We start from the raw sequence: 26,440 nt of genomic DNA, 5'->3' as shown, positions 1-26,440 counted from the left end.
ATTTACCAGGTAGGAGGCTGAAGAGCATGATGACAATGACAATTTCGACGACTGCCTGGAATGCTTAACAAAGTTCAATCAGTTGGAGCAATTTCCATTTGGCTGCACCGCCCACAGCCTGCAGCTTGCCGTAAAAGACGCCATTCGGCAGGTATGTGCTATTAAGCAACATACTGGTTTCATCTTATGTACATTGACAGATCGTTCATTTATTACTGTTTTCATGAACCAAGCTTTTTTGGGCCAAGCTTTCTTAAATAATTTGCCATGAATTCATGGACAAGGAATGTATGAATATAATAATTGCAGTTTCAAAACTAATGGTAGACAACTGTGCTTATTAGAGTTTTGGTGCCTTAAAAATTTATTATGCAAATACCCCCAGCTCATGTTTAGCCAAATTTTCGAGTGTGCTTCGCTTTTTCATCGTGAGGATTCATGGTGCATTTGCTGCCATGGTCGAGGTCACGAACTCTACTTGCCATCAAATAGTGGCTACGGATCATTTTTCTGCCGTGGGCCAGGCACCAAGCTTATGCAACTTTGAGGTCTGCTCTCACCACGTCAATCAACCATTCTGAAATACCTCTAAAGACAAACAAAAACAAAGCTGGCACATAATGTAATGAATGCCCATGGTGTCCCGAAGTCACATTTTAAAACATTTGGATTTGGTTGACTCCTTGTTCAAGCTATTTTTGTCTTACTGTAGTTTGTGCTTCTTGCTACATTTCCCCTTTCGTGATCTCCTTCTCCTTTTTTTTTGGATTACACCCCCACCCCCCACCCCCGCACAGGAAAATGAAATCCTGTGTATGTCACTCCTTCTATAGTACAAATCGCTCTGCCCGTAAACAGAGTTACCTGGCATATAAGACCAGTCAGCGAGGCAGCACTCTGCTGCTAGTATGTTTATTTGAATTACGAAGCCCATTTCATTAAGATAATACCAGCCATAGTGCCGTAGCCATGGCACTATGTGCACGACATTTATTCCCAAAGAGCAGGAAGGTGCAACCTATGCATTAATGTGCACTCTATTGTAGGGTTGGAAAATACGGCTGCGTCCGTCTCCACTTTATTTTGTCTAATGCAGTCTCGAAGAGCGTCAGTATGTCATCGAGTGCAATACCGTATGATTACATATGTCATCATTCTCTTTCTGAAACTCTATTGCATTGCAGGTTTGCCGTTTGCACTACCAGTACTTGCAGTGGCAACATTCACTAGTTGTTGTCCTTGCTTTATTTTACGACCCAAATGCCGAGGAAGTCATGCAAAAGTGCCGTGCCATCGGTGCATCTATGTGCAAGAGCACCGCCGAGAAGTGTTGAATGTGGCCAGTCTACATTTGGAATCTCACACTGCGACGAGGTGGAACTCGCAGCTGCGAATGATGAGAAAGCTTGTTACCACTTTTTCGAGTCATTCAGGCCCGACAGATACTCTGCACGCATGCAAGAAGGCTAAACTGTCCAAATATGAACTGAGGCTGGCAACAGACTTGATTGAGCTTCTCTCCCCTGTAGAGGAAGCCACGTAGTTGCTACAGAAAAAGCATGAGACAGCCGGGCTTTTGCTTCCCATGTTAGGAAATACATGTACTGTATAGAAGTTTCCCTTGCGCAAATCTTAAGCAATAGCACACTTCTTCGTAAGGAGGCAGCTAAAGGCCTACAGCGAAGCCTGGAGAAACGGTTCGCAAGTACGTGGACTGACTGTCTCTTTTTTTTTTTGACAGGTGCCCTCCTAGACCCACGGTTTAAGTCTTCTTGGTGTTCAGCTGTTACAGCCAAGCAGATGCGTTCTGCTGTGCTGGGGAGGGGTCCTTCGTTAAGGCAGGACAGCACCAGCACCGTCGTGAATGCAGACTCTGAAACAGGACCAAACAGACTGATGTTTCATAACATCAGGCAAAATGAAAATGCCCACCAAGACAAGCTGTCTAGATCCATTGCAGGGGAAATTTCTCGTTACTTTCCAGAGGGAACTTGTACAGACACGGTTAAGCCTCTGACCTACTGGAAAGCGAATGATAGCCGCTTTCCCTTGCTTTCCCACCTTGCAAGGGCAGTTTTCACTGTGAATGCGATGTCAGCTGACATGGAACGTGTTTTCTATGGCATCGCTGATAATGACAGTGAAGTGAAATTGGCTGTCAAGCACCCCTTTCGAGTAGCTCATATTTGTAAAGTGCAACACATAGTCATGTAGAAAGCAATTGTCTTCTCTCACTCTTTTGTTTTTAAAACTAACCATTGAAGCAGCCATTGTTTACACTTCGGGTGTTCAAAACTAAACAGCGAAGTGGCCATTTAGCTCATGACATCTTGTTGCAAAATTTTGGTGAATAAAACCAAAGCAAAGCTTCTTTTTGCACCTTGCCCTGCTTGTAACTTTTAGTGCACCAATTAAAAATCATGAGGACACTTAAGCGAAAATACACTTTGTCATCATTTCAGCAATAAAACGTTTAAGTTAAACAATATTAAAACATCGCAAGCCATTAAGACATGCCGACCATGCAAATAATATAGGTAGCGGGAAAACTGCTCCAATGGGAATCAGTAGGGTGGTTGTACTGCATGAGATATGTCACCAAGCTACTATCCCTCGATCTTGGTAACGTTTTGAATATTTTTGCAGTTCTTAATGTGTCTGATAACATAAGCTTTATGGTGTGTTCATCAGTAACTCGATAAAACTACCAAGATGCTTTTCCTACGTTGAGGAATTACAGGAATTTAATTGAACTGCCCGGCCATTCCTTGAGTGGGAATGGGCTAAGTTTGTTAATTCTGAGGAATTGAAAGGAATGGAATTGGAATGGAATGCGGGCACCCATTCCACAACACTGCTGGGTACATGCACTAGCGGCACTAGGATCACTGGGTCATTCTGTCTTATACTGTGTCAAACGGCGCACTTTTGATCATAATCGAGCCCGATCGGGATCGAATTTCTCTGTTACGATTGGCTCATGTGCACAAGATGTGGGAGGGAGCCAATCGTGGTCGTGAAATTAGAACCAGATCTAGCTCGATCATTATTGAAAGTGGCCGTGTGACCCCGTTGTTACTTAATACAAACACTACAGCATATATAATCACCATAGCCATTCACTGCAAATCGTAAATGCTTTGCATTACAATAACGTTGACTACAGTGGAGTCTGCTGAATTCTTTTGGGCTTACATCCCTTCCCAAGCCGATTTAATTGACCACTTTACTAAAGCTCTGCTTCACGTAGATAACAACATGTGCACTGAATATGCATATTTTTTTTATACTTTAGAAGCCTGCCTTGAGCCCATCACTTCCTAAGCTCATTGGTAAAACTATGTCGATCAAGCCATATACTAAACATTAGGTTTCTTTCTCCTTCTTCAGTGCCAGTGGCTTCTGCTGCTTTGAGACAGCTATTCTGCTTTGGTCCTTTGTAGGGAAGTAGGTTGCATATTGAACTCCCCAACCCCAGGGTGGATGTATCATCATCATCATCATCATCATCATCATAATCATCATCAGCCTGGTTACGCTCACTGCAGGGCAAAGGCCTCTCCCATACTTCTCCAACAACCCCGGTCGTGTACTAATTGTGGCCATGTCGTCCCTGCAAACTTCTTAATTTCATCCGCCCACCTAACTTTCTGCCGCCCCCTGCTACGCTTCCCTTCCCTTGGAATCCAGTCCGTAACCCTTAATGTCCATCGGTCATCTTCCCTCCTCATTACATGTCCTGCCCATGCCCCATTTTTTTTTCTTGATTTCAACTAAGATGTCATTAACTCGCATTTGTTCCCTCACTCAATCTGCTCTTTTCTTATCCCTTAACGTTACACCCATCATTCTTCTTTCCATAGCTCGTTGCGTCGTCCTAAATTTAAGTAGAACCCTTTTCCTAAGCCTCCAGGTTCCTACCCCGTAGGTGAGTACTGGTAAGACGCAGCTATTATACACTTTTATCTTGAAGGATAATGGCAACCTGCTGTTCATGATCTGAGAATGCCTGCCAAACGCACCCCAGCCCATTCTTATTCTTCTGATTATTTCCGTCTCATGATCTGGATCCGCCGTCACTACCTGCCCTAAGTAGATGTATTCCCTTACCACTTCCAGTGCCTCGCTACTTATCGTAAACTGCTGTTCTGTTCCAAGACTGTTAAACATTACTTTAGTTTTCTGCATATTTTTTAGACCCACTCTTCTGCTTTGCCTCTCCTGGTCAGTGAGCATGGATTGCAATTGGTCCCCTGAGTTACTAAGCAAGGCAATGTCATCAGCGAATTGCAAGTTACTAAGGTATTCTCCATTAACTTTTATCCCCAATTCTTTCCAATCCAGGTCTCTGAATACCTCCTGTAAACACGCTGTGAATAGCATTGGAGAGATTGTGTCTCCCTGTCTGACGCCTTTCTTTATTGGGATTTTGTTGTTTTCTTTATGGAGGACTACGGTGGCTGTGGAGCCGCTATAGATATCTTTCAGTATTTTTACATACAGCTCGTCTACACCCTGATTCCGTAATGCTTCCATGACAGTTGAGGTTTCGATAGAATCAAACGCTTTCTCATAATCAATGAAAGCTATATATAAGGGTTGGTTATATTCCGCACATTTCTCTATCACCTGATTGATAGTGTGAATATGGTCTATTGTTGAGTACCCTTACGGAATCCTGCCTGGTCCTTTGGTTGACAGAAGTCTAAGGTGTTCAGGGTGGATGTATATATGCACACAGCTTCGAAAAAAATAGTTCTTGCCTTAATACACTTCCTCTTCTTCCTCACTCACACAGACACATAATTATCTTCACCGAGTGTCCCAGCTGCATTGATTAGCCACCGAAGGACATTTCTATAGCACTTCTCCTGTGGGCCGCCGACATTCAAGAAGCTTATTGTGATCTCCTGGTGGCCAAATTTACTGGATATACACAGTTAAACCTCGATTTAATGAAGACGGTAAAATCGGCACTTCCCTTCATTATATTAAAATTTCACTACACTGATGTTCGACCTCGCATTCGAAGATCTCTTCACAGTGGCCGTGCGGCATTTTGAAAGCCGGAAAAAATAAGCAGGTTCAACACACTGTGGCGATCGGTGCACGAAGCTTTCGAAACAGAGAGAAACATAGGAAAGATGACACAGCATGAGTGCCGACTCTCGGCTGGAAGTTTATTGCTAATAGATCACGTATAAAGGAAAAACTTGTGCCTGCAAATTCCAACATAACTAAAGCAACTCCCCCTGCACACAAAAAAAAAGAAAAAGAGAAACTTAACACACAATAAAGACTCACAGGAGAAATCCGAAAGATTTAATCATTATATGCATTGAAGCCTCAATTTCGCACTTGTTGCCCCATGTTTTTTACCTGGTAGGCAGGCTATTTACATAGTCTTTGTTCCTCCAAATCGCATGCGAAGTCGTATACAGATGCACCATGCGCTGCATTTATTAACGCAACAGAATTCCGGTGTTCGTGTCGGCGAAGTTGTCCGTGAGCAAAAATTTCCATATATGTTTACGTACTATGCATATGCCATGCCTTGCTGTACAACATGTAGTATGTGCGGGTTATATTGCCACCCCATTCTATCACTAAAGTTGCTCATACCTTGTCTTGCATTCTTGACAGTTATTCCTCAGATTTTGAGAATGATCCCATAAACAAATGTCGTAAAGCAAAACACCGACCGTGCATCTTTATGTTAAATCTTCTCATACTTAAATGGCCAAAACAAATGTCGTAAAGCAAAACACTGACCGTGCATCTTTTTTATGTTAAATCTTCTCATACTTAAATGGTGAAAGTGCAAAACAATAAAAGAAACCTGAAAATGATGCAATTTTTTGGCGCAGCTGTTGACTACCTCCGGGATCGGCTCACGCAAGAAGCTGCCTTTCTTCAAGAAAGCTTGCCTCTGTGCATAGTGATCTCAGCCAGTGTTTCCCAGTAAACATTACAGTTACATAAGCTGCCGCGAAGCATGAGAAGCAGTCAGGGTTCGTTGAATGCTATCACATTCCACTCTTAAAGGCGAAGCTTAAGCGTCCTCCAAGTTTTCTGGGTGGTTGCTGCTTTACGGATGCACGAGTTTTTTTTCATCTATATGCAATTCATTAGCAATAAACTTCCAGATTACAATTTTGGTCACGCAATTTTTGAGAAACAATTGAATGTTCTCATTAATAAGTCAAAAATTTTCTTTATTAAATCTGAAAGAATTATTTTTTGCACTTATTTGCAATTAGCTATCCATAAGGAACAATATATGCTATTTCCCAGCATACTCCATTGCCTGGCATGAAGCCCCAATCTTGCACAAGAGACCATACTCTCCCCACTTTTATGGAACACAGAAATAACCAGGTAAAATACTGAAAAACTCGAAAGACATTCAGAAACAGAAGATCGAACTCTCTATTCTGTATAAAGTTCACTCAGTTAGCTTCATTAACAAAAGCGGATCTCTGAGGCACATCCCCATTAAGAAGAGCATCAGTTTTCTATGAACTGATGCTTTGTACACCTTGGAATAGCGATCCACCACTTTTTGCTTTATTTTATATTTGCTTTTTCAAACTTGAAACGAAACACACCTTCCTGTTTGTCTGCAGTTATTAAACAACAAGAACGACACACACCCAGGCGCTTGTCTGCATTATTTATTTCCAAATATCACACTGAATGGAATAAACATTGCGTCTCTTTCCTTTTACACACCATTCATCTAATTACAGCTTCCTATGCCCTCATGGAAGAGGTGCTACTGAAGTTAAGACTTTCATTGCTTGGTAGTATTGCTGGCTCTTTTTCCACACTGGGCTAGTATACTATGTGTACAGATACACAACCGTACAAAAAAAAAAAAAAGAAATTATTATTCCATATCTCCAAAGAGCAAGTGTTCCAAGAGAGGAAAGAAAACTAGAGGCGCTTTCAAATAAATAAAAACACTCATAACTGTCTCTAAGATCAGTTTCTGTTTTTTACTCAGCTCTAAGATACACTCCCTCTAAATGTCAGACTTGGCAGCCAGGCGCAACAGTCTATGGGAGGGGTTATATTATAACGGCTGCCAGTTTCTGATGAGATGTGCGGCATGTGCTTCCCCAGCACCAAAGAAAAACAAAACAAAACACGACATTGGTGGCCGCTAGACGAGGGGGGCACATCACACGCATCACTGGGACCCACAAACACCTCTGGCAGTGTCACGAAAGGCTGCTCCCCTGGAAGACCAACGTCCTGCTGGTGCACCTTTTTCAAGTGTTCATTTCGCCAGGCATGACGCGAGTGTAAAGCTGGATGTTGGGTCTTCAGGAACAGATCAATGTGATTAGGGAGAAGGAAACGGGCCACCTTTCTGCACGACAAGAGAGACTCCAGGGCTGGTTGTAGTTTCAAATACTAATACGTATTCGTGAAAAGCACAGAAAGAAACCTGCCGCCCTTGAGCAATGAGAACAGAGCCAAGCATCGCTGCTAGCACGACGACATTAAGAAAGACAGACAAACAGCTCGCAGAAGTCTGCTCCACCTGTGCCTTCAAGCAGATGACTCAACATGTGACAGACGACATGCGCGCGATGATGGCAGGCCGCCAGTTGCAACTGACAATTTGTGTCAGGTATGAAATGGAGGCCCAGCGAAGGAAAGCAAGACACGTGACAAAAGAAAGGTCAATTTAAACAAAGCATGGTGAACAACTGACGCCACTTCAACCTGCAATTTGCTACACATGCACACACACACTCGCGATGAAGTGATGTCAGAGATAGTACTGTGAGAAGGGGTGAGAAAGAAAGAAAGGTACCTGGCTCAGAGCTCTAGAAAGTAGCCACAGTGAATGCATTGGCCAGAGATGGCAACACTAAAACGTGCCTTGCATGTCACATGTCGAGTGCCAATAAGTCTCGTCATCAACCGCCAGGAGGTTCGGTTTCAACCACACTTAGCAAGGAGGAGGCACGTGCAGGGCTTACATGCATTATCACTCGTGCAGGAAAGCAAAATTGCAGAAAAGAAATCGGTACCAAAGTTTTCCACCAATCTTACTGTACATGTCATCTAAAAGGCCACGCTGTTCGCTGTTTGCACAATGTTGGCAGCTGTTGCTTTTGTACAAGAAAAAAATTACTCATCGTTTTGATTCCGAAGCCCAAGCCCAACGGCTATGCTCTCTGTGCTAAAGAAAACAACAACAACAACAAAAAAAAAAGCATGTCACTCTGCCAGAGCACTTAGATAACATTTCTGTCCCAGCACTGCCATAAAGGTCGTAAAATAAGCAAGGATGCTAATTTCGCGAAAAAAAACAAACATATAGAATAATTCCCCCACGGGCGATGGACACAACAAGCTACAACTCGAACAAGCACACAGTGAACTATGCGCAATGTCAACAGGCACCACTGTGATGATGCAAGTGCAAAAGTTCTTAACTTATGAACACCCAACATAGGCACACACACAAGCACAATTTCCTAAAAGATTTCAACACTCATTCAGCATCGCGAAGAACCCGCAACACTCTTTGCAAAACGCCGCATGTGTGCAAAAGGATGCTTGCCTGACGACGGCAATCCTCTAAATGCACCAAAATTTCTTCCACTCAAAAAATCGGCTTCACTCCGGGCTGTTCAGCAAGGACTCAAAAGTTTAACCCAGTTTGTCACTTGCAGTTGTGTCAACGCCGCAACAAGTTGCAAGGTGGTGGTTACATGCTCACACGGGTTATGCATCTTCAACAAAACATGAACAATAAACGAAACAGTAGAGGCAAGGTGATATAGTACTTGAGAGAAAGAAAAGAAAACAGACTACCACAGAGTAACGGAGGAAACATTCAGAGAAAAGCTGCGGGAAAGGATGCATGTAACAATCGTGAAGTGCTTTCACAGTAGCGTGGTAGTTCACTGTGATGGGATGGAGATGCTGGAGGAGGAGGAGGGAGGAGACAGGGGAACAAAAAGGTGGAGAGCAGTTTCCATGTTGCTGGGCTTCCCGTTCACTTGTATCCAACCAGCTTCATAAGACCCTCGGAGGTGAGCGACTTTGGCCGCTCGATGGGCAGGCCCAGGGCACGGTCCCAGATGAGCGACGACAGCACACCCAGGGCACGCGACACGCCGAACAGAACGGTGTAGTATGACATCTCCTTCATGCCGTAGTACTGCAAAAAGGAGCAGAAGACTCGCACTGAGATTCCGATTCCTTTGACTCAATTCATGCGAAACACATAGCTGCTTTACACGTTCGCAAGACACCCAAGTGATCCTGACATGAACTGCCCCCCACGGTACTACTAAAGAACTTCGAAAAAACTCAGCTGCCACCTGAAAAACCATAAAAAACTTCAGTAACATGATGATGCTCTACTGAAAGCATTGATGAGGCAGTGTGGTGAATTGAACCTTTCAAAGAACAGGAACGATAACTTCTTCACTCATCATCAAACCCAATTTTATATGCTTATTAGACGTAGTTTTGGTAATGTTAAGACAAACATAATTAAATTATATACAGTTGCCGACCGATAACTTGGACGCAATGCAGGCCGCCAGGAGGTCTGCATAATTGGGAGTTCGAAACACTGGATTTGTCAGAAAATAAGTTACTTGATTCCACTAGTGCTCAGCACTGTATTCTCGGATCATCACTTTTGGGTACAGTACCTTCAATTTCATGTGACCAGTGCAACAAGTATTGGCTTCCACGAGCGACAGCATTCTTCGCTTACTCTATCTTATCACAATGCCGGAAAAGCTGCAGCTTATCTTTGTCCTATGCTTGCCTTGGAGTTCAAATGCGGTCGGCGACTACCAGATCGACTACGCTTCACTAGCTTCCCTTTCAAGGAGGTGCTGGCAACATGGCCGACAACTATTCCAGTGATTTATTAAAACAAAACGCAGTCAGCTTACATTCATTCGACTCTGATGGAACCAACAAAATCGATCGAATTATCCTGCGGGTCGAATTAAACAAGAGGCACAAAAAACATAAAAGTGTCAAAACCAAATGATCCATTTGGCAGTATTTGCCCGATTCTAACACGTCCCCAAATCAAATGCACACCTGCTTTCCACGTGTCCAAAGTAGAAAGCTAACATACAGATAACATTAAGGCTGCTAAACAAGGTAGAAATCTAGCATGCACCCGATTTTTAAGTAAGAAAAAAAATCAGGGTTCCGCGGTGGCGGCCAAGTCCCTTAAGTCCGCTTCACTGCATCATTGCTGTGTTATTCGGCAAAGCATACAAACACCGCAAACATGGTCCTTGGTCCAATTTCCCTGGGGGGAGTAGTGTGCTTGAGAATTCGGTAAATACTGTAATAGGTCATTGGGAGCTACCATTATTCTTTGCAAACATTCCTAGGGCAAGTCGAAAATAGGTGTTTTCAAAGGGGGATGAAGTGTGTTCAGGATGTTTGCTGTCCCCTAAGCTGTGCCGATACAGGCACTACCAGCGAAAGGGTCGCTACTGGCATCACCGTAAGGGTCAGGCCTGTGCATGCTGAATGCTGAATGCTCAAGCTCAAATTATCCGGCGAAGGCCAATTTCAGGATCGTAATTATGAAAGTTTGGGCACATAGAAAAGCATGGGTACTGGCCGGGACTTTTGGTCGAGATCGAACCAGAGTCGAATTGATGGAAGTTTACTGTATAGCTATTTCTGCTTGACAAAGTGGCCAAATTAGCCCCCATGGTCATGCAGTCGAAATCCATATTATTGAACAGTGTGCCGTAAGGTGTTGGAAATTTCAGTCCTCCTTATATGCTAAGTTTATGGCGCCAGTAGCAGGTTTCCGCAAAGCTGTCCGAATAATCAAGCAGGCTCTTATTATTGGCAGGCGAGTGTACATAACGAAGCATTACAGATCTGTTGTCATCAGAGAATGACTTGGTATTGCACGCATCATTTAACATGTTTTCGTATTTGCACTTGTTCCTCAAGACACAAGAGTGGGCTGTCCAGCAAGCCCGAGAGGCGGCGACGAGGCAAGGCCTCGAAGTCCCCTCATGGGAGACCTGAGCCCGGGTAATCAAATTTGCCGGATTCAGAATAAAGTTGTTTCCATCCATCCATTCATATGTATGCGCCTAAATACAGGGTGTTTCAGCGAACACTTTCAAAAATCTTTAAAAGTTGCCTGTGGCAGATATATCACAATTCTAGTTGACGAGCTGGTCTACTCGAAGCAGCATACAATCCTTGCACAAATAATTCAGATTGAAAATTGACTAATTAATAAAAATTCACTAATTAAGTTTCTAACTGATTACATTATGGCCCATATTGCAATTTACAAATTCTAGCTGTGAAGTTCGCAAGCCACTTGGAATAAATTTTCAAGATGACACCAGTTTCAAGATATAAATTCTCAAACTTTACGGAGAAACGCATTGGCGTTCCAGTTAATATGTTAACAAAACATCGTTTCATGCACTGAAACACATAAGTGACTGGAATGCCAATGCATTTCTCTGCAAAGTTTGGGAATTTATATCTCGAAACTGGTGTCGTCCTGAGAATTCGCTCCAAGAGTATCTGCCTAGCGTAGTCCACTGCTAGAATTTGTAAATTGCAATGTGGGTCATAAGATAAGCTAAAAATGAATTAGTGAATTCTTGCTTATTAGTCAATTTTGCATTTCAATTTTTTGTTCTAGTATTGTCCGCCGCTTCGAGTAGACCAGCTCATGAACTAGAATTGGGATATCTGCCACAGGCAACTTTTACAGATTTTTGAAAGTGTTCGCTGAAACACCCTGTATGAAATACATAAGGCCACACATAATTAGTTTGCTTTAGTATAAAACATATTTGTCTGGCATAGCTATGTACAACATTGTCTATGCTTGATACCAAGCAAAACATCAAGTCCCATCTCCCGCATGCCACTTACATTCATCAGAACGAAGGCTTGCGTAAATGGACTTAAAGGGGTCCCGAAGTATTTTTTATTGAACTCGAGAAATGCATTTGACGTCAAAACAGACTATTTTAGAAACCACTTTGGTGCAACAAGTAGTTCAATGCGTACAGTAGAAGTGGAGTTATTGGCAATGAAAGATTGCCTGCGATTCCTTTTGCAGTGCTCTTAGTCCTTCAATGCCTTGCACTTCAAAGGCTACGGCAGAGCAAGGTAGTGCTCAGAACGCTTCGCCTAGTGAACGTCACTGCGGCATGCAGTTCAAATTTGATTTTGGATGCTCACATAGATGCCACTACTTGTGATTTTGGTGCCTACGATGTGCCAAACTCAGAGGCTATCCCTCAGCTCACAATCGAGTTCACGGTGTCTAATCCCTTTGCTGTGCTACAGAGCACAAGATAGCTATGAGGGGCTATTTTCACACCGAGTGACACGAGTAGTACATTTCCCATCGCACTTATCTTAACAACAATCACACAATTTCCGAGGATCGAACAAACTTCATGTTCACTCGTGCGAGTATGTCGACAGAGCACACATCGGCTAAGTAATGGATTCCGCATTCGCATTGAAAGACTTCCTACGTAACGAGCTTCGACCGTGATGGCAACACAACTTGGGCTTTTGCAACTCGGGAAGCAGACAACCTCTTCGTCAGGTGGTGGCGCTTGGGCCTCGAGTCACGTCACCCACAGATACCAATTGGAGCGCACTGTTTTCTTCGGCGAGCCACAGTGAGCTCAACGAGTGCACTGGTCGCGGCATCCCATGGCAGCCAGGGTATCTACGCTGCACTTCAGGTGCAGCTACATGCAACTGTAGTGGTTAACTACAGTGGAATCTCGTTGATACGATTCTCACGGGCACCGAAAATAAAAACGTATTATCCAAAAATCGTATTATCCAAAACGGACTCCAAAAGATCGCGAATAATACATACTTGGCACAGAACTTGCTTTTATTAAAGCACTTTAAAATAATCCGTCACTTTGCGCTGCACTTTTTGCTTTTCGAGGTCCTGCAGCAAGCTTTTCTGGAACTCGTAAAAACGAGTAGCAGTTTCCTCGCTGAGCTCCGCAGACGCGACAAAGCCACGAAGCCCGTCCAAAGCTTCGAGAGCACCGTCAGTATTTAATGGCCGACGATCGCTGCTGCAATCTCCGGCGTCTTGGTTGTCATCGTCGTCGCTCTCCTCTTCAGCGGTAACATCTGCAATGATGTCTTGGACGGTGCGCAATTCACATGTCGCCAGTTGGTCGTCCGCCGATACAAACACTTCCGGAGACGCGTCGACATTGAGGTCACCCCAGTCCGAAATGTCAACCTCTGCGCCGTCATCTCCATTTTCCTCAGTATCGCCAGGTGCACAAAAAAAGCCACACTTCTTGAAGCAGTTGGCGATGGTGTCAGGTTTGACGCGATCCCATGATATCGCCAGAAAATGGATGGCATCAAGAAGATCCACCTTCAAGCTGGCATCTTTCCGGTCAATCTTGGCCAAAAAGCGTCTGATCAACAAGCTCCTAAAGTGAAATTTCATGTTTCTAATGATTCCTGCATCTAGGGGCTGCAAGTGGCTGGTGCAGTTGGGTGGCAGGAAAATTACTTTTACGTTTTGCAGCCACGAAGTATCGACAGGGTGCGCGGCACAATTGTCGAGAACCAGAAGAATTCTACGGTTCGCGGCACGCATCCGGGCATCCAGAAATGTGAGGAACTCTGTGAAAAGGGCTCCGGTCATCCATGCCTTCTTATTCGCTTTATAAATGACAGGAAGGCGTGGGTTACGCGAAAAGCAGCGTGGCTTCCAGTATTTGCCAATGACAGTAGGCTTGAGCTTCTCGGTTCCATCAGCGTTGCAGCACAACAATACGGTGACTCTTTCTTTGCTTTTTTTTCCGCCTTGACACGTCTCACCTTTTATGCTGAGACTTTTCTCGGGCTGAAGATTGATGAACAACCCAGCTTCATCTGCGTTGAACACGTCCCTTGGCTGGTACTGAGCAATCACCGCCGGCAGAGTCGAAAGCCAGTTGGAGACCTGATCTTGGTCGGCAGACTTCCCTTCGCCGGAAACGGTTTTATACGACAGGCCATGCCGTGTTTTAAAACGATGGAGCCACCCGCCCGAAGCTTTAAAGTCTTCGATGCCCAACGAGAGTGCTATCTCATCAGCTCTCTCGCGAACAACTGTCCCGTCCACGTTCACGCCCGCCGCCCTTACTTCCCTGAACCATGCCAGAAGAACCTCTTCCATCTTGCCATGCTGGGCGCCCCTTGTTTGCTTCACGCCGGCGCCGAAGACTTGAATGTTCTTCTGAATTTCTTCTCGCTTGCCGACGATCGTGTTCAGCGTGGAGACAGGCAAACAAAGTTCGCGTGCCAGGTCGACACGTTTCTTCTGCGGATTTTCGTCGACTTTTGCTAGGACGTCGAGTTTTTCTTTCAGCGATAACGCTTTACGCTTTCTAGACATGGTGAAGCGCACGGGTGAAACGCGGCACCAAAACAGAAGAAACGATAAGGGCGAAGTGCAAGCTGAACGCTCGAAACACCAAAATGGCAACGAGAAATGGCAAGCACAAAGCCAACAAAGCCTACAGCATCGTCAATGCATGCGCCAATCACTGCTTCTTGATCACGTGATTTTACCGTGAGTACTATGTCTTAGGATAGATGGCGCTAAAAACCTTCGGTGCGTTTGGTGTGCGAGCTTGCGAAAATTGCTCCCAGAGGCCGCCACACTGCTGCAGGCGCTGTGCAGAAGCACGGCCGGACTCTAGCCGAGCCGAGCCAGGCCAAGCCTCGAGCATACAAAGCGCGCGTCGCCGCGTCTTTAGTCCGCCGTGCCTGTCGTTTCGCTCGATGTTAATTTCAGTAGCTCTGCCCACCCGCTTCAAAGGACTGGCTCTGATGTTATCATCATACAGAAGACGTTTCCGGGATCGTATTATCCAAACCGACGTGGAAATACGATCGTATTAGCCGTACAAAAATGCATTTACCTCTATAGGGCATCGGCCGGGAACGAAAAAAAAAACGTATTATGCCGAAAAACGTATTTAGCCGAATCGTATCAACGAGATTTCACTGTATGCGAACGACAGGGCTGGAGTGCACAGAGCACTGCATAGGTCATCAAAAACGATTTTCGGCAGGCCCGGGCTAGGCCCGCTCTTGAAGCCGCGGGCCACACTCGGGCCTGTTCATTAAAGGGCCTAAGTCGTGCCTTCAAGCGCACATGAACATTATGCATTGCATGGTCCAAGGCATTCTGTGCCACACTTAAGTGACACATGCAAAGAGCTGGTTCTTAGTAATATACCTTAGCAAAGAAAATAGAAAAATTGATGAAGTTCTAACTTTTTCCTTTCCGTGTATGGAAACATAAGTTATACAAAAAACTGCTCTTCAAACCATTTTCCTGTTACCGCTCTTGCGACTGCACCATTATAACTCTCGATACTATTATGTTATTTCAGTGCTAAACAAGGGATCTCTCTTTCTACTTGCGCATATATTTTATGCTGTATGATTGTGGATTAACCTGTGTGCGCGCATGTGTGTGTATGTGTGTGCACGCACGCGTGCTGAATGACCTCATAAAACCAAATGGTATGATCCAGGTAAACGCATGAGCACCAGCACAAGAGTAACAGCATAGGCAATGGGCCAGATCGTTGATGTTCCCATGGCAGAAACAAATATTTCGGCCTTTTATCGCTTATACAATGCAGCTGATTAGAGCATGGGGAGGTGAGGCTGACACGTATGGAACTATTTGTAAGAAAGAAAAAAAAAAATATATATATATATTTTTTTTTACTTACAGGCCGGGCCTGGTCATGCACATGCGGGCGCTGGCTAAGCTTAGTAAGGAACACACCCGCCCGGGCTGAGCCCAGGCTTGGAACCACGGGCCTGGACCGGGCCTGGGCTAGGGTTGGTCATGTATGACTGGTCTTGGTATCAAGGGCATGGGCCAAAAATTAGGCCCATGCAGGGCTTGGCCTTAGGAGTGCACGCTCATGTGCTCTAGCCAGTCCGTGCTATTTGTTGCAGCCCAGCTTTGTTCTGCACCAGCTTGGCTCATGTACTCTAGCCTGCCCATGTGATTTGTTGCAGCCCAGCTTTGTCCTGCACCAGCTTGGCCGATGGTCACTAGCCACATACAAATTGTGCATTTGTGCAGTAGCTGAACTTGAAGCAAAGTCTGGCAAGGCGTCAAGCCAGGCCTGGCTGGGGTGGGCGTGCGCTGCAGCTAGCATAAGCTGGCTCGAGGCTCGATGGCTGCAACACTGATAAGCAGTGTGGCCAAAGTTTTATTCCTATGCGGGTGGGTGCAGCTGAGCGTTAGCAGATGATAGTCATACTTCCAGAAGTGTGTATCTTTACTGAAATTCGAAACGCACATTTTTTGCTTAGGTCAGCTTGTTTACTTGGTGAATAAATATACACAATGATAGTAGGAAGAAGTGCACTGATACAAACACCCTTCGTGATTGATGTCGGCTATTGGCGAATAGCAGCTTAAAAAGACTGAGTAGATGGCTTTTGTTGAAAAGAGAGTGTTTGAGAAAAAAAGGTGCCATTGCACTCTGCTTGCGAGCTCCATGCGCCGCACACGACTGCAAAATTGGGCCAAGATGTTCACAGCAGCACACGCTATCTGCGGACTGTGTTTTTACACCAAGCTCGAGGGGTGGTTCAGGATCCTTTTAATCCTTCGTAACTTACTTGCTTGCATCAGGTCGTATGACAGCACAGGAGGCCAAGGAATAGTGCATACCGCTAAATTAGTTAGAAAACTGGTACAAATCGCTGACATGCACTTTTAGTTCTTATTCTCCAAGACAAAGACTCTACAAGGACAGCATTGAAGCACCCGGAATCCAAACCAAACCAGCATTTTCTGGTTCGATACCTCTGCCATGTCCCTATCCAACATATAGGAAGGTTGTGTCCAGCAGTGATGATTACATTGCAGAAATCCCACAGGGTTCAGCTGCAATCGTTGTGTGGGCAACTTGCATAATTAAATGTGCTGATGCCCCACCAGGCAAGCCCCAAAAGTAAGCACTCAGTCGGCAGTTTACCAGATATTCCACAACTGCTGCAATGCCCACAAGAGACACTGCTAACACTCGCATGGCCCGATAATCCAATCACGCACATGAGGATCTAAGAAATCGGACAAAGGGATGGCCATCAGTGTAGCTCAATTTGTGTAGCACTGAAAGCATCATGCGAAGGTTGTGAGCAACGAGGCTCTCCTTACTTCCGCTTTCAGTTCCTTTTATTAAAAACAGTAAGACTGGCACAAATGTAGGCCTCATGTATAGATGTTTCAACAGTTCAATTAAAAAAAAGAATAAATTTTTCCTTACGCTTTTCTTGGCTACATTGTCTGCCGACCTCATGCAGTTACTTGATCAAACAAAAACCGAGCCCTTTGATCTCCCTTATTATTTATTTTTTCTCCACGTGGATGCCACTCAAAGAGGAGGCAATGTACCTGTAGGAGGACGCCGGAGTGTGCGTCCACATTGGGCCACGGGTTCTTGACCTTGCCCAGCTCGAGCAGAATGGGAGGCACCACCGTGTAGAGCTGCGAGACCAGCTTGAAGAGTGAGTCGTTGGGCAGGTGCTTGAGCGCGAACTCCCGCTGACACGTGTAACGTGGGTCTGTCTTGCGCAGGACGGCATGGCCATAGCCAGGCACCACCTGACGATCGTGCATGGGATATCAGAATCAATGCGAGGCGAGTGTACAGAGGGCAAGAGCTTTCTGGCACACTGGGCGGCAGCTACTGCGGGAAGCACCTGTGCCATAGAGCCGGAGGAAGACTCAGGATGTTGCCAGAGCTCACAAAATATTTTGCATAGCTAACTGTTACAGGTTCTTTCAGCCCTCGACACATTTTCAGGCTGTACCACAAGGTCAGCTACCTCGCACAACTTCAGTGGTTCATTCAGCTAATTGTGTCGAGGTTCTCTATACATTTATTCAATGTTCATAACCGTCATAAAATGCTAACAGCAGTATTAAAGTATTTTAGGGCAAGCACTGTCATTACCACAAACCTGAACTTGATGCTCCAATGTCTTCATAGTAAAAGTTCTCTTTAAAGGTGCTACTGATGAGTGATTCCAATGAAACGGGACCGGAAAGCAGTTTTAACGAGTATCTCAGCAGTGCAAACACATGAAGCAAGGGAGGGTACCTCAGTGAAGTAGCCAAATACGGCTGACTCCATTTCCCTGCCTGGCTTCGAGCTGCACATAGGGTTGATGGATGCTCTCTTATTGTGTTTCTTCATGGCCCAACTCTTGTAGTATCACTTACGTAATGCTGTAAATTATATATGCAGCTCCTTGAATTCAAGGTCATGAAAATATCAGCATAAATATAGTGGCGCCCTTTCAACAGCATCGAATTACTGGTCGGGCAAACAACTCAAGCTGGAAGCTGTTGCTAGACACCCTACAGCACAAAAAAGGAGGGGGTGCAGGGCAAGGGAGGAAGCTGGAAAAAAAAAATGTGTTGCCCCGCAAGGCATGGACGACACACGCACCTGTCCTGACTTCAGGGTCTTCCACACAAACTCCTTCATCTGCTCATCACTCACTTCACCTCCAAGCTCCTTCTGCAATTTGGTCAGCCACACCAGCACTTCCTGCATTCATAAAAGAAGAAAGAGAGAGACAGAGAATGCACAGGTTATGGTAAACTGAAGGTCAATAGAGAGCTATGAAAAGCTCTATGTCTTCAAGTGCTGCTGGAAGAGAATGAAGAGCCACATTAGACTATAGTCGAACCCTGCTACACTTAACATGGATACAGCTGCTGACAGATTTGTCTTTTCAGACACTTAAAAGGCCACAAGAATGTCGCAAAAATCTGGCAGTCCGGAAAAAAAAAAAAAAACATTTCAAGACAAAGCACATTCTATTGTCTCTACTTTTTTTTTTTTTATCGAGGAAACTGCACAAAAAATTATTCAGCATTAGGGGTGTGCAAACATAAAAATTTTCTAATACAAATACTTAGCTTCGTATATCGGACTGAATATTGAATAATGACATGCATGTGCATTCATTAGCAAGTTTTGCTATTTTAACAAATTGCAACATCGCAATTACATTGTCAATGGTAAAAATTAGACTAGCAAGCTGTTACACTAAAAGATTACATATTTAGTACATGTTAACTTGGAAAATTGAGCAATTCTCACTAGCTGTGCGTTCTCGCCAACCAGTGCCTTATAACACGACATCAAATGACCGTAAACTCTGAAACATTTGACCCCACGCGTGCCGTCGTTCGCTGCACTCTCTGTCAAGCGATAAGCCCAGAATTGGAAGTGGTGCTGCAAAAGAGTGCACCCTCGCTGTCTGCAAACCCATGCCTCTTGCTGCTGAGAAGCTGGCTTTCCCGAATGGCTTTGGCGTTCAGAGGCTGAGCTCGTTTTACAGGCCAAATTTCGCCCAGCAGCACAACATCGTCACAAAATTCAGCATCAAATCAGACACACATTCTTAGACTAGATAGAAGCAAACGTTATGAATCGTGTTTGCTCCAGCAGAGCCAGCAATATATTCTACTTGTTTTGAACCATGATATTCACTTGAATATGTTTGTATTCAACCCAATCTTCAAAAATTTTCGTATGTACCGAGTTTTTTAGTCAAATACGAATGTTAAAAAAATAGTATTCAATTATTTACGAAAATTCCCAATGTTTTCACACCCATAATTAGCAGACTTTTACTCAGTGTCGTCCTTCAGTGGAACGATTACCACCTGAAATTTCAAAAGGCTTGACGTTGCAGATGATTCTTTGCGTCTGCCTATCGCACAGCTCAACATGCATTGAGTGTCGTTACGATGCCGGCAGTCTAGGCTGTGCTTTTGCACAAGCTGACCTCGGGGCTTTCTGCTTGCATGTAAGCTTACTTCTTGTTGTCCAGTAAGCACACAAATGAACTTGGCAGGTGTGCTCACGATAATTGCTGGCTGGCCACTCACATGGATCCAAGGGCCATACATTAAGGTCATCAGTCGAACCTGTGTGCGTGAGCTCAAAAGCCTGGTCACCAATGAGGTCACATTGCAGCCGAGAATTGACCAGACGTTTACATCACGGCCCCCATGTGCTTGTGCATCTCCCTTCTTGCTGTGCAGCATATTTCCAAAGACAGTTCTGCACGCTGTGCATTGCACGGGACCCTGCGGGTTGTTTGCATTCTACATGTTGGCTACATGTTCTCTGTAGGCGATACGCATGTGATATCTAAATGAAATTCTGGAGTTCTGTGTGCAAGAATTTCAATCTGATTACGAAGCATGTCACAGAGAGGGACTCCAGATTAATTTTGACCACCAGGGGTTCTTTACTGTGCACTTATATGTACACTAATGCTTTTGCATTTCATCTCTATCAAAATGCAGCCTCCATAGCTGAGATCGAACCTATGACGTCGAGCTCAACAAAGTCGCCACTGCGGCGGGTATGCGTTCAAAAGCAGATCCAGAAGGGGGGGGGCGTTCCGGATGTCCTGCCCCCCTGCCCCCCTTAATTTAGCAGGCCGCAGATTAAGTCTAGATGGTGACAATTGGGCATGATCAGACAGAAGTTCTGGCAAATAACAGAAAGGTGACGGTCCAGGCATGATCAATCACAACCGTCACCGTTGCTGTCACGATTCTGATAGGCTGTGAAATCGGCGCACGTCAAGGAGAAATCCTTGGTGCTGAGAGCATAGCGCCATCTGTTAGCACTGCATTGAAGTAAAAGGCAATGCCTCTCCTTAGCTCCTGTAGATGACTCTTGCTTGCAACACTATATCACCCGACACTGTCCCGATAAAGGTTCTGCAAGTACCAGAAATTCGGTGGACGTTCCCTCGAGTGCAGCCTTGGGGCGAGGCCAGCCCCGGCATACATTGCCTATGGAACTATCGACCTGAAGGTACCGTTTGATGATCAATGCTTGGCATTCTTAAAGATCTGTTAGTTCTGCCGAAGCAAGCAAGCGCAAACAGTGACGAAATGGAAAGGAAATCACCAGAACGGCTTAGCTTTCAAAGAGGCTGGCTTGCAAAGCACAGTTGGCTAGTTTACAGCAAATACTTTTGAGCAGTGGATTGTGCAAGTTGTGCAAGGTCTGCATCCTATTTCCCCCAAAGATGCAGTGCTCTTCTTACAACCCAAACATCTTCGTCAAGATGGCTTTCCCAAACCTGTCTGAGGTGTGTGGGAAAGAAAGGTCCCTCCAGTCTCATGAGCTCCGTATAGCTCATAGAGATGCAATGATGCAAGCAAGTATCTTCAGAGCAGCACTACAAAGTCCACCTAAGACTAACCCCACTATTGTTTCTAAAGCGAACCATGCACATGTTCTTGCACATGCTGTAGAGTATCATGGAAACAGTTCTCTGTGCCAGGCAAAGCTTTTTGAGGCCACTGCGATGACTCATCCAGCGATTCTGCAAACAAGGGCACATTCCTGCCTATTTTGACTCTTCTTGCTAGGCACGATCCTTTGCTAAAGAAACAGCCCGAGAAAGCACCATGCAACACCACGTTAACATCTAAGAGTACTCAAAATGAGGTGATCCGCTTAACGAAAGATGTGATTCAAGAAAAAGTTGCATTGAAAATTCGAAGTGATCAGAGAATTTTTTTCAATCATGGCGGACGAGGACACAGAGCCCTACCCCGATTGTGGATTTCTCACGCTTTGCTTGCCCTTCGTAGATTCTTCAGACGACATTCAAGAGGTTCTTTTCAACATTGATCTGCCGTTAAAAAGATTTGATAAATCTGCTCTTTTGGGAAACAGATCTGCACTGACAGCACAATATTGGCAGCTTCATCAAGTCCACTGATGAAGATGTGTTTCCAAACATTTAGACCCTCTTGCGAGTTGGTGGGACCCAACCATATACAAGCGCAGAGGCAGAGAGAAGCTTTTCTGCCTTGCACGGCACTATCAACCATGACAGATGAATGGCTGGCGCTCTCCTTTTGATTCACCTTTACCAAAGTATGGGCACTGAACCAGAACTAGTCTGAAGCAAGTTTATCACAAGACGTCACCGCAGGATGTTTGAGAAGTGTCTCCTTTCCGATAAAGACCTGATGGAAACCACTCTACCACTCACTACCAATGAGACATGTTTGTAAACTGTGTGAAACATAGCAGTGAAACCAAAGAAAACTGTTGAAAAAGTGGCTCTTCCATTTCTTTGTTACAGTGTTGTGCAGTGCTTTGTTTGCTGGCCTAATCGGGCTGCAATGTTTTCAGGACTGCTCAAGCCTTGTGGTTGCGTTATCCTTGCGATTAAACCAGGCATGCCTTCGCTGGCAGGTACATGTTTCGTGTGTATGTAAATATATATATATTTTTAAAAATAATTTTACCAATTTTGTTCAAATGTCATACAGTAAGGATTTTTGACATCAATAATAAGGTAACCGCGTGGACCTCCACTGTTCAGCATTGAAGTGTACTAGTAATGGCTTTGCGACTTGGTGCACCTTCGAGCATTGGGTAAGCAGTGCCGCATTTCAACACTGAAAACATAAAGCATTGTTGTTTGTTTCTGTGTTATCTACTGTGTCTTTTTATTTAGTGCAATCTACAGGGGCACTAAGGAGCTTTGTAAAATCGTTTTTTACGGCTGTGATCTACATGATCTAAGCATTTCAAAAATTTTAAAAATATTGCCATGTTCTCGGCCTTACACACCCTTTTTCTTTTAGTACTTCAAAAGAAGAGACGTGTCTGCATTTTTGATCCCGTCTTTAATGGCGAGGTAGACAGTGCATGGCTATAATTACAGTACTCTCCACATTCTTAGACCATGTAAACTAGGCTACGGCCATAAAAAATACTCTCTCATAAACATCCTTATAAGTGACCAATTAACAGCGTCGAGCACTGCCTCGCATCTGAAACCATGTGCGCCAATTTCTTTGGGTGTTGAATCCCCATACTTGGCTTTAGGTATCAGACTTTCCATAGGCTAACCCCTCCTTCGGAAGAATCCTGTACCCGCCCCTGTATGCATGTGACCCCTGCGCTTGCATCAGAGATTGGGTCCTTCGGGAAGAAGGCCGCGCAATCTCTTGCTTGAATTTTCAGTTGTTTTCCTGGCAACACTTTGCAGAAAAGATTGTCAACGCGTTGACTACGAACTGCGCTTCTTTGTTCACCATTCCGAAACATGGCAAGGGGCCCTTCAAAAGACAACAATGGTCAGCAGACCGAATCGTGCAGCCATGTGCCTCACGCACAATTCTGAGCTAAACATTCCCACAGCCACACTCATCTGCACCTTGCGAAGAACTGTAACAGCATTTTTTTCCTTCTTCCAAACTGTGTGGCAAGACCAAAGAAATGGGAGCAGCAAGGGAAAGAAGGAAAGATGACTGAGCACGATAGCTCACCTGGTTAGCGAGGCCATGCAGAGGCCCAGCCAGGCCGTTCATGCCGGCAGCCAGAGAGAGGTACGGGTCGGACAGGGCACTGCCGACAAGGTGGGTTGTGTGTGCGCTCACGTTGCCGCCTTCGTGGTCACTGCAGGCAGGGAGATGGAAGCACACGTGAAACGCTAACCACAAAGTCTCCGTTATGGCAAATTCCACCAGTGGATCTGAGCAAAATTTTACTCCAGATTGAAGAATTCGTGTTCCACTGGTCATTTCGAGTCCTCTGTCATGGATAAAAGCATGCCCTGCCGTTAGGGCATGGATTGAGTCAGAAATTTAAGAGCATGTCACACTGCTTCAGCTTGCTGACCAAATACTTGTGTCTGCTTTTCGCAGTTTACGCGTACTACTGCGCACAATGCTGCCCTTTCTTGCATGGTGGGCTGCATTCCTCACCGATGTAGCACTTGACTGGTGTTTTAAGGACTATGGATGAAATGGATGACAGAAGTGGCAGTGCTATAGCTAGGCTAATGCCTCAGTAGTAAAAGACACCTAATCTCTGCAGAAATCAGACACTGTTTCACAAACTCACTGAGTGTGGTATCGCCTGCAACAATACAACTCGGAGCTGCTTGTTTTCCGCTGACAGATACAAATTCACAACTTCAGAGTGCTCACTTGAAAGATATGGGCAACTCCTTTAAATTGACCAGTGAAATTTGCGATGGACAGGGTTCCAATAGGATACACTGCAAGCAGTACTCACATAAGAAAGACAGGACAGAAGAAGACACAAGAAAGACAGGACATGTATTAAAGCCTAATCTTCAGAAATGGAAGTAAAATTGGTAGAATTATCCTGCTGGTCAAATTAAACGTGGGGCCGAAAAAATGCTGAAAGACACTGCTGATTCAGTGGAAATAATTGCCCCAATTCTCAAATGCCCTTGAAGCGACTGCACAATCATTTTTTATGAGTTCGAAGTAGAAAACTACACATAGAAATAAAATTAGAGCTCCCAAACAAAGTACAAATAGAATGCGCACTTAATTTTTTAGCAAGAAAGATGTATGCCTCTAATTCTGACAGAAAAAAAGAAGAAAAAGGGCGATATGAGAGACCGTTACCTTCACAGAATGGAAATTTACTTGCTTAATGTCCATCGTCATCACTCTCAGACAGCACTTTTTCACTGTCTATCACGTGTTGTCCTTCGTATGGTTAAAAATTAAATTATGGGATTTTACGTCCCAAAACCATGCTCTGGTCATGAGGCACACCGCAGTAGGGGACTCGGGAAATTTGGCCCACCTGGGGTTCTTTAGCGTGTACCTAAATCTAAGTACACAAGTACTTTCGCATTTCGCCCCCACTGAAATGTGGCTGCCGTGGCCAGGATTTGATCGAGCGACCTCATTTAGCAGCCCAACACCATAGCCACTAAGCAACCATGGCAGGTATCTTTTTTACGGTTAAAGCATGCTTGATACTCTACATTTATCAAATGACTACACAACAACTGCAAATGGTATGGTGGTCCACGCCTAGAGTAACCACTTCACTAGATTGCCGTTTGGTGCATTTTTCTTAATGCCATGAACATGGGATGCGACTTGTTGCTGCTAGCTCAACACGTAAAATAAACTAAGACCTCACTAATTTTGATTTCACCGAACTGAAAGAATGTCCAAATTGACCTAATGTCAAACTACCGAGGGTATCAAGCGAACAACTAACAAATGCTTACTACGTCAAAAAGCTTTCATTTACTGAATTAATCCGCAAATTCCGTTTCTATTTTGTACAAAAGCGGTGTGGAAGCTGCAATTATCTCGTGCACGACTGGCTCTCGCAGTGGTGAAGGCCTCGCGACTTCTTTCACCGTGCGGCTGTGGTGCACGCCTTCGTCTGAGAGATGCTTTTCCCTACCGTGCACAGATACAGAGTATTTTTTTACCAGTGAGCTGGTCCCCAACAGATTTTCCGTCCATCATGACCATCTTCTTCCTTGTCAGCTTTGCAACGAGTCAAACGAAATTACGGTTTTTCGCAACTGCTGTGGACGAAACTGTGGTGGTTGTTGATGCGATTATCGATGGCGACTATGCAGTTATGAAGGAATGAGGCCAACGCGGTTGTTATGCGCTCAGGTAGATGCAAGAATAAAGGCTCTAAGGGCACAAATAGGCATGAAGCATTCCATCGTTGCTGTCATTCACATATGTTTTCTGCTGATGATGATAACAATGCGGAGTCTGCTGCTTTGCTCTGGTTGGACGCTAGCGCCATGCTTGCTTTTATGCATTGCACATTTGCAGTGCTGTTTTAACACACATTTGAATGTGTGTTAAAACATTCTTTTTCCTCTTTTTAGGGGGTGTGCTAATACCGAATAGTAGATTTCAAATCCAATATCAGAAAACTTAAAGGGACACTAAAGGTTACCAGAAAGTCAAGTTAAAGTGATAAAGCAATGCTCTAGAATGTCCAAGGTGTCAATATATTAACGAACAGAGCTTTAGTAACCTAGAAATTGAGGTAAATGCACGACACGATTTGAGACCCCCCAGCAACATTCCGGTACTAGCCTGATGACGAAAGCACTCATCATAATTTATGCCACTACTACTCAACTACTCGTATTAAGAAGATCATTTCATTAGAATATAAGGCGGAAGAAAATGCTACTTGTCCACTTCTATTCGATTCTACGAAAAAAATAACATTTTGACGTTACCCTTGAGTAGTATGGGTGATCGAAAGGTTCCGTTTTCGCTCGACTCTGCGCGCTCGACTTTGCACCTTGTGCGCTTTGGAGTTCCAGTTGTTTCTTTATCGCGTCATGCTGCGGTGGTCCTGCTGGCTCGCAAAACTTGCATTTGGAACAAGCAGCGAGGTTGCCACGTCCATGTGATGTCGTGGGATGCGCGAACGGTCCGCTGAACTTGGCCAAGGGCAGTTGCAGCGGCGAATCCAACGTTACTTATCACTGTGTGGCAACGAGTGAACCTCTCCGTTCGAAGTGGTTAAGTGCCTACCTCTGCCAC

General features: G+C 44.7%; 1 protein-coding gene across 2 annotated transcripts in view; it reads right to left on the bottom strand.

Annotated features, from left to right (window-relative positions):
• Nucleotides 1-6,660: 6,660 nt before the first annotated feature.
• kdn (citrate synthase) overlaps nucleotides 6,661-26,440 on the bottom strand; it is a 60,244-nt gene continuing 40,464 nt past the window's right edge. For both annotated transcript variants that reach the window (XM_075682368.1, XM_075682369.1), the window contains exons 7-10: nucleotides 23,408-23,537; nucleotides 18,528-18,629; nucleotides 17,468-17,677; nucleotides 6,661-9,184 (exon numbers count right to left, since the gene is read on the bottom strand). In XM_075682368.1, coding sequence (XP_075538483.1) covers nucleotides 9,020-9,184; nucleotides 17,468-17,677; nucleotides 18,528-18,629; nucleotides 23,408-23,537 — 607 coding nt within the window. In that variant the 3' untranslated portion in view covers nucleotides 6,661-9,019. The remainder of the gene's footprint in view (nucleotides 9,185-17,467; nucleotides 17,678-18,527; nucleotides 18,630-23,407; nucleotides 23,538-26,440) is intronic.

Source organism: Dermacentor variabilis, chromosome 2 (genome assembly GCF_050947875.1).
Source record: "Dermacentor variabilis isolate Ectoservices chromosome 2, ASM5094787v1, whole genome shotgun sequence".
In the NCBI taxonomy this organism is placed as follows: Eukaryota; Metazoa; Arthropoda; class Arachnida; order Ixodida; family Ixodidae; genus Dermacentor; species Dermacentor variabilis.
Note: the sequence above shows the minus strand (reverse complement) of the source record. Positions and strands in the feature narration are given on the sequence as shown.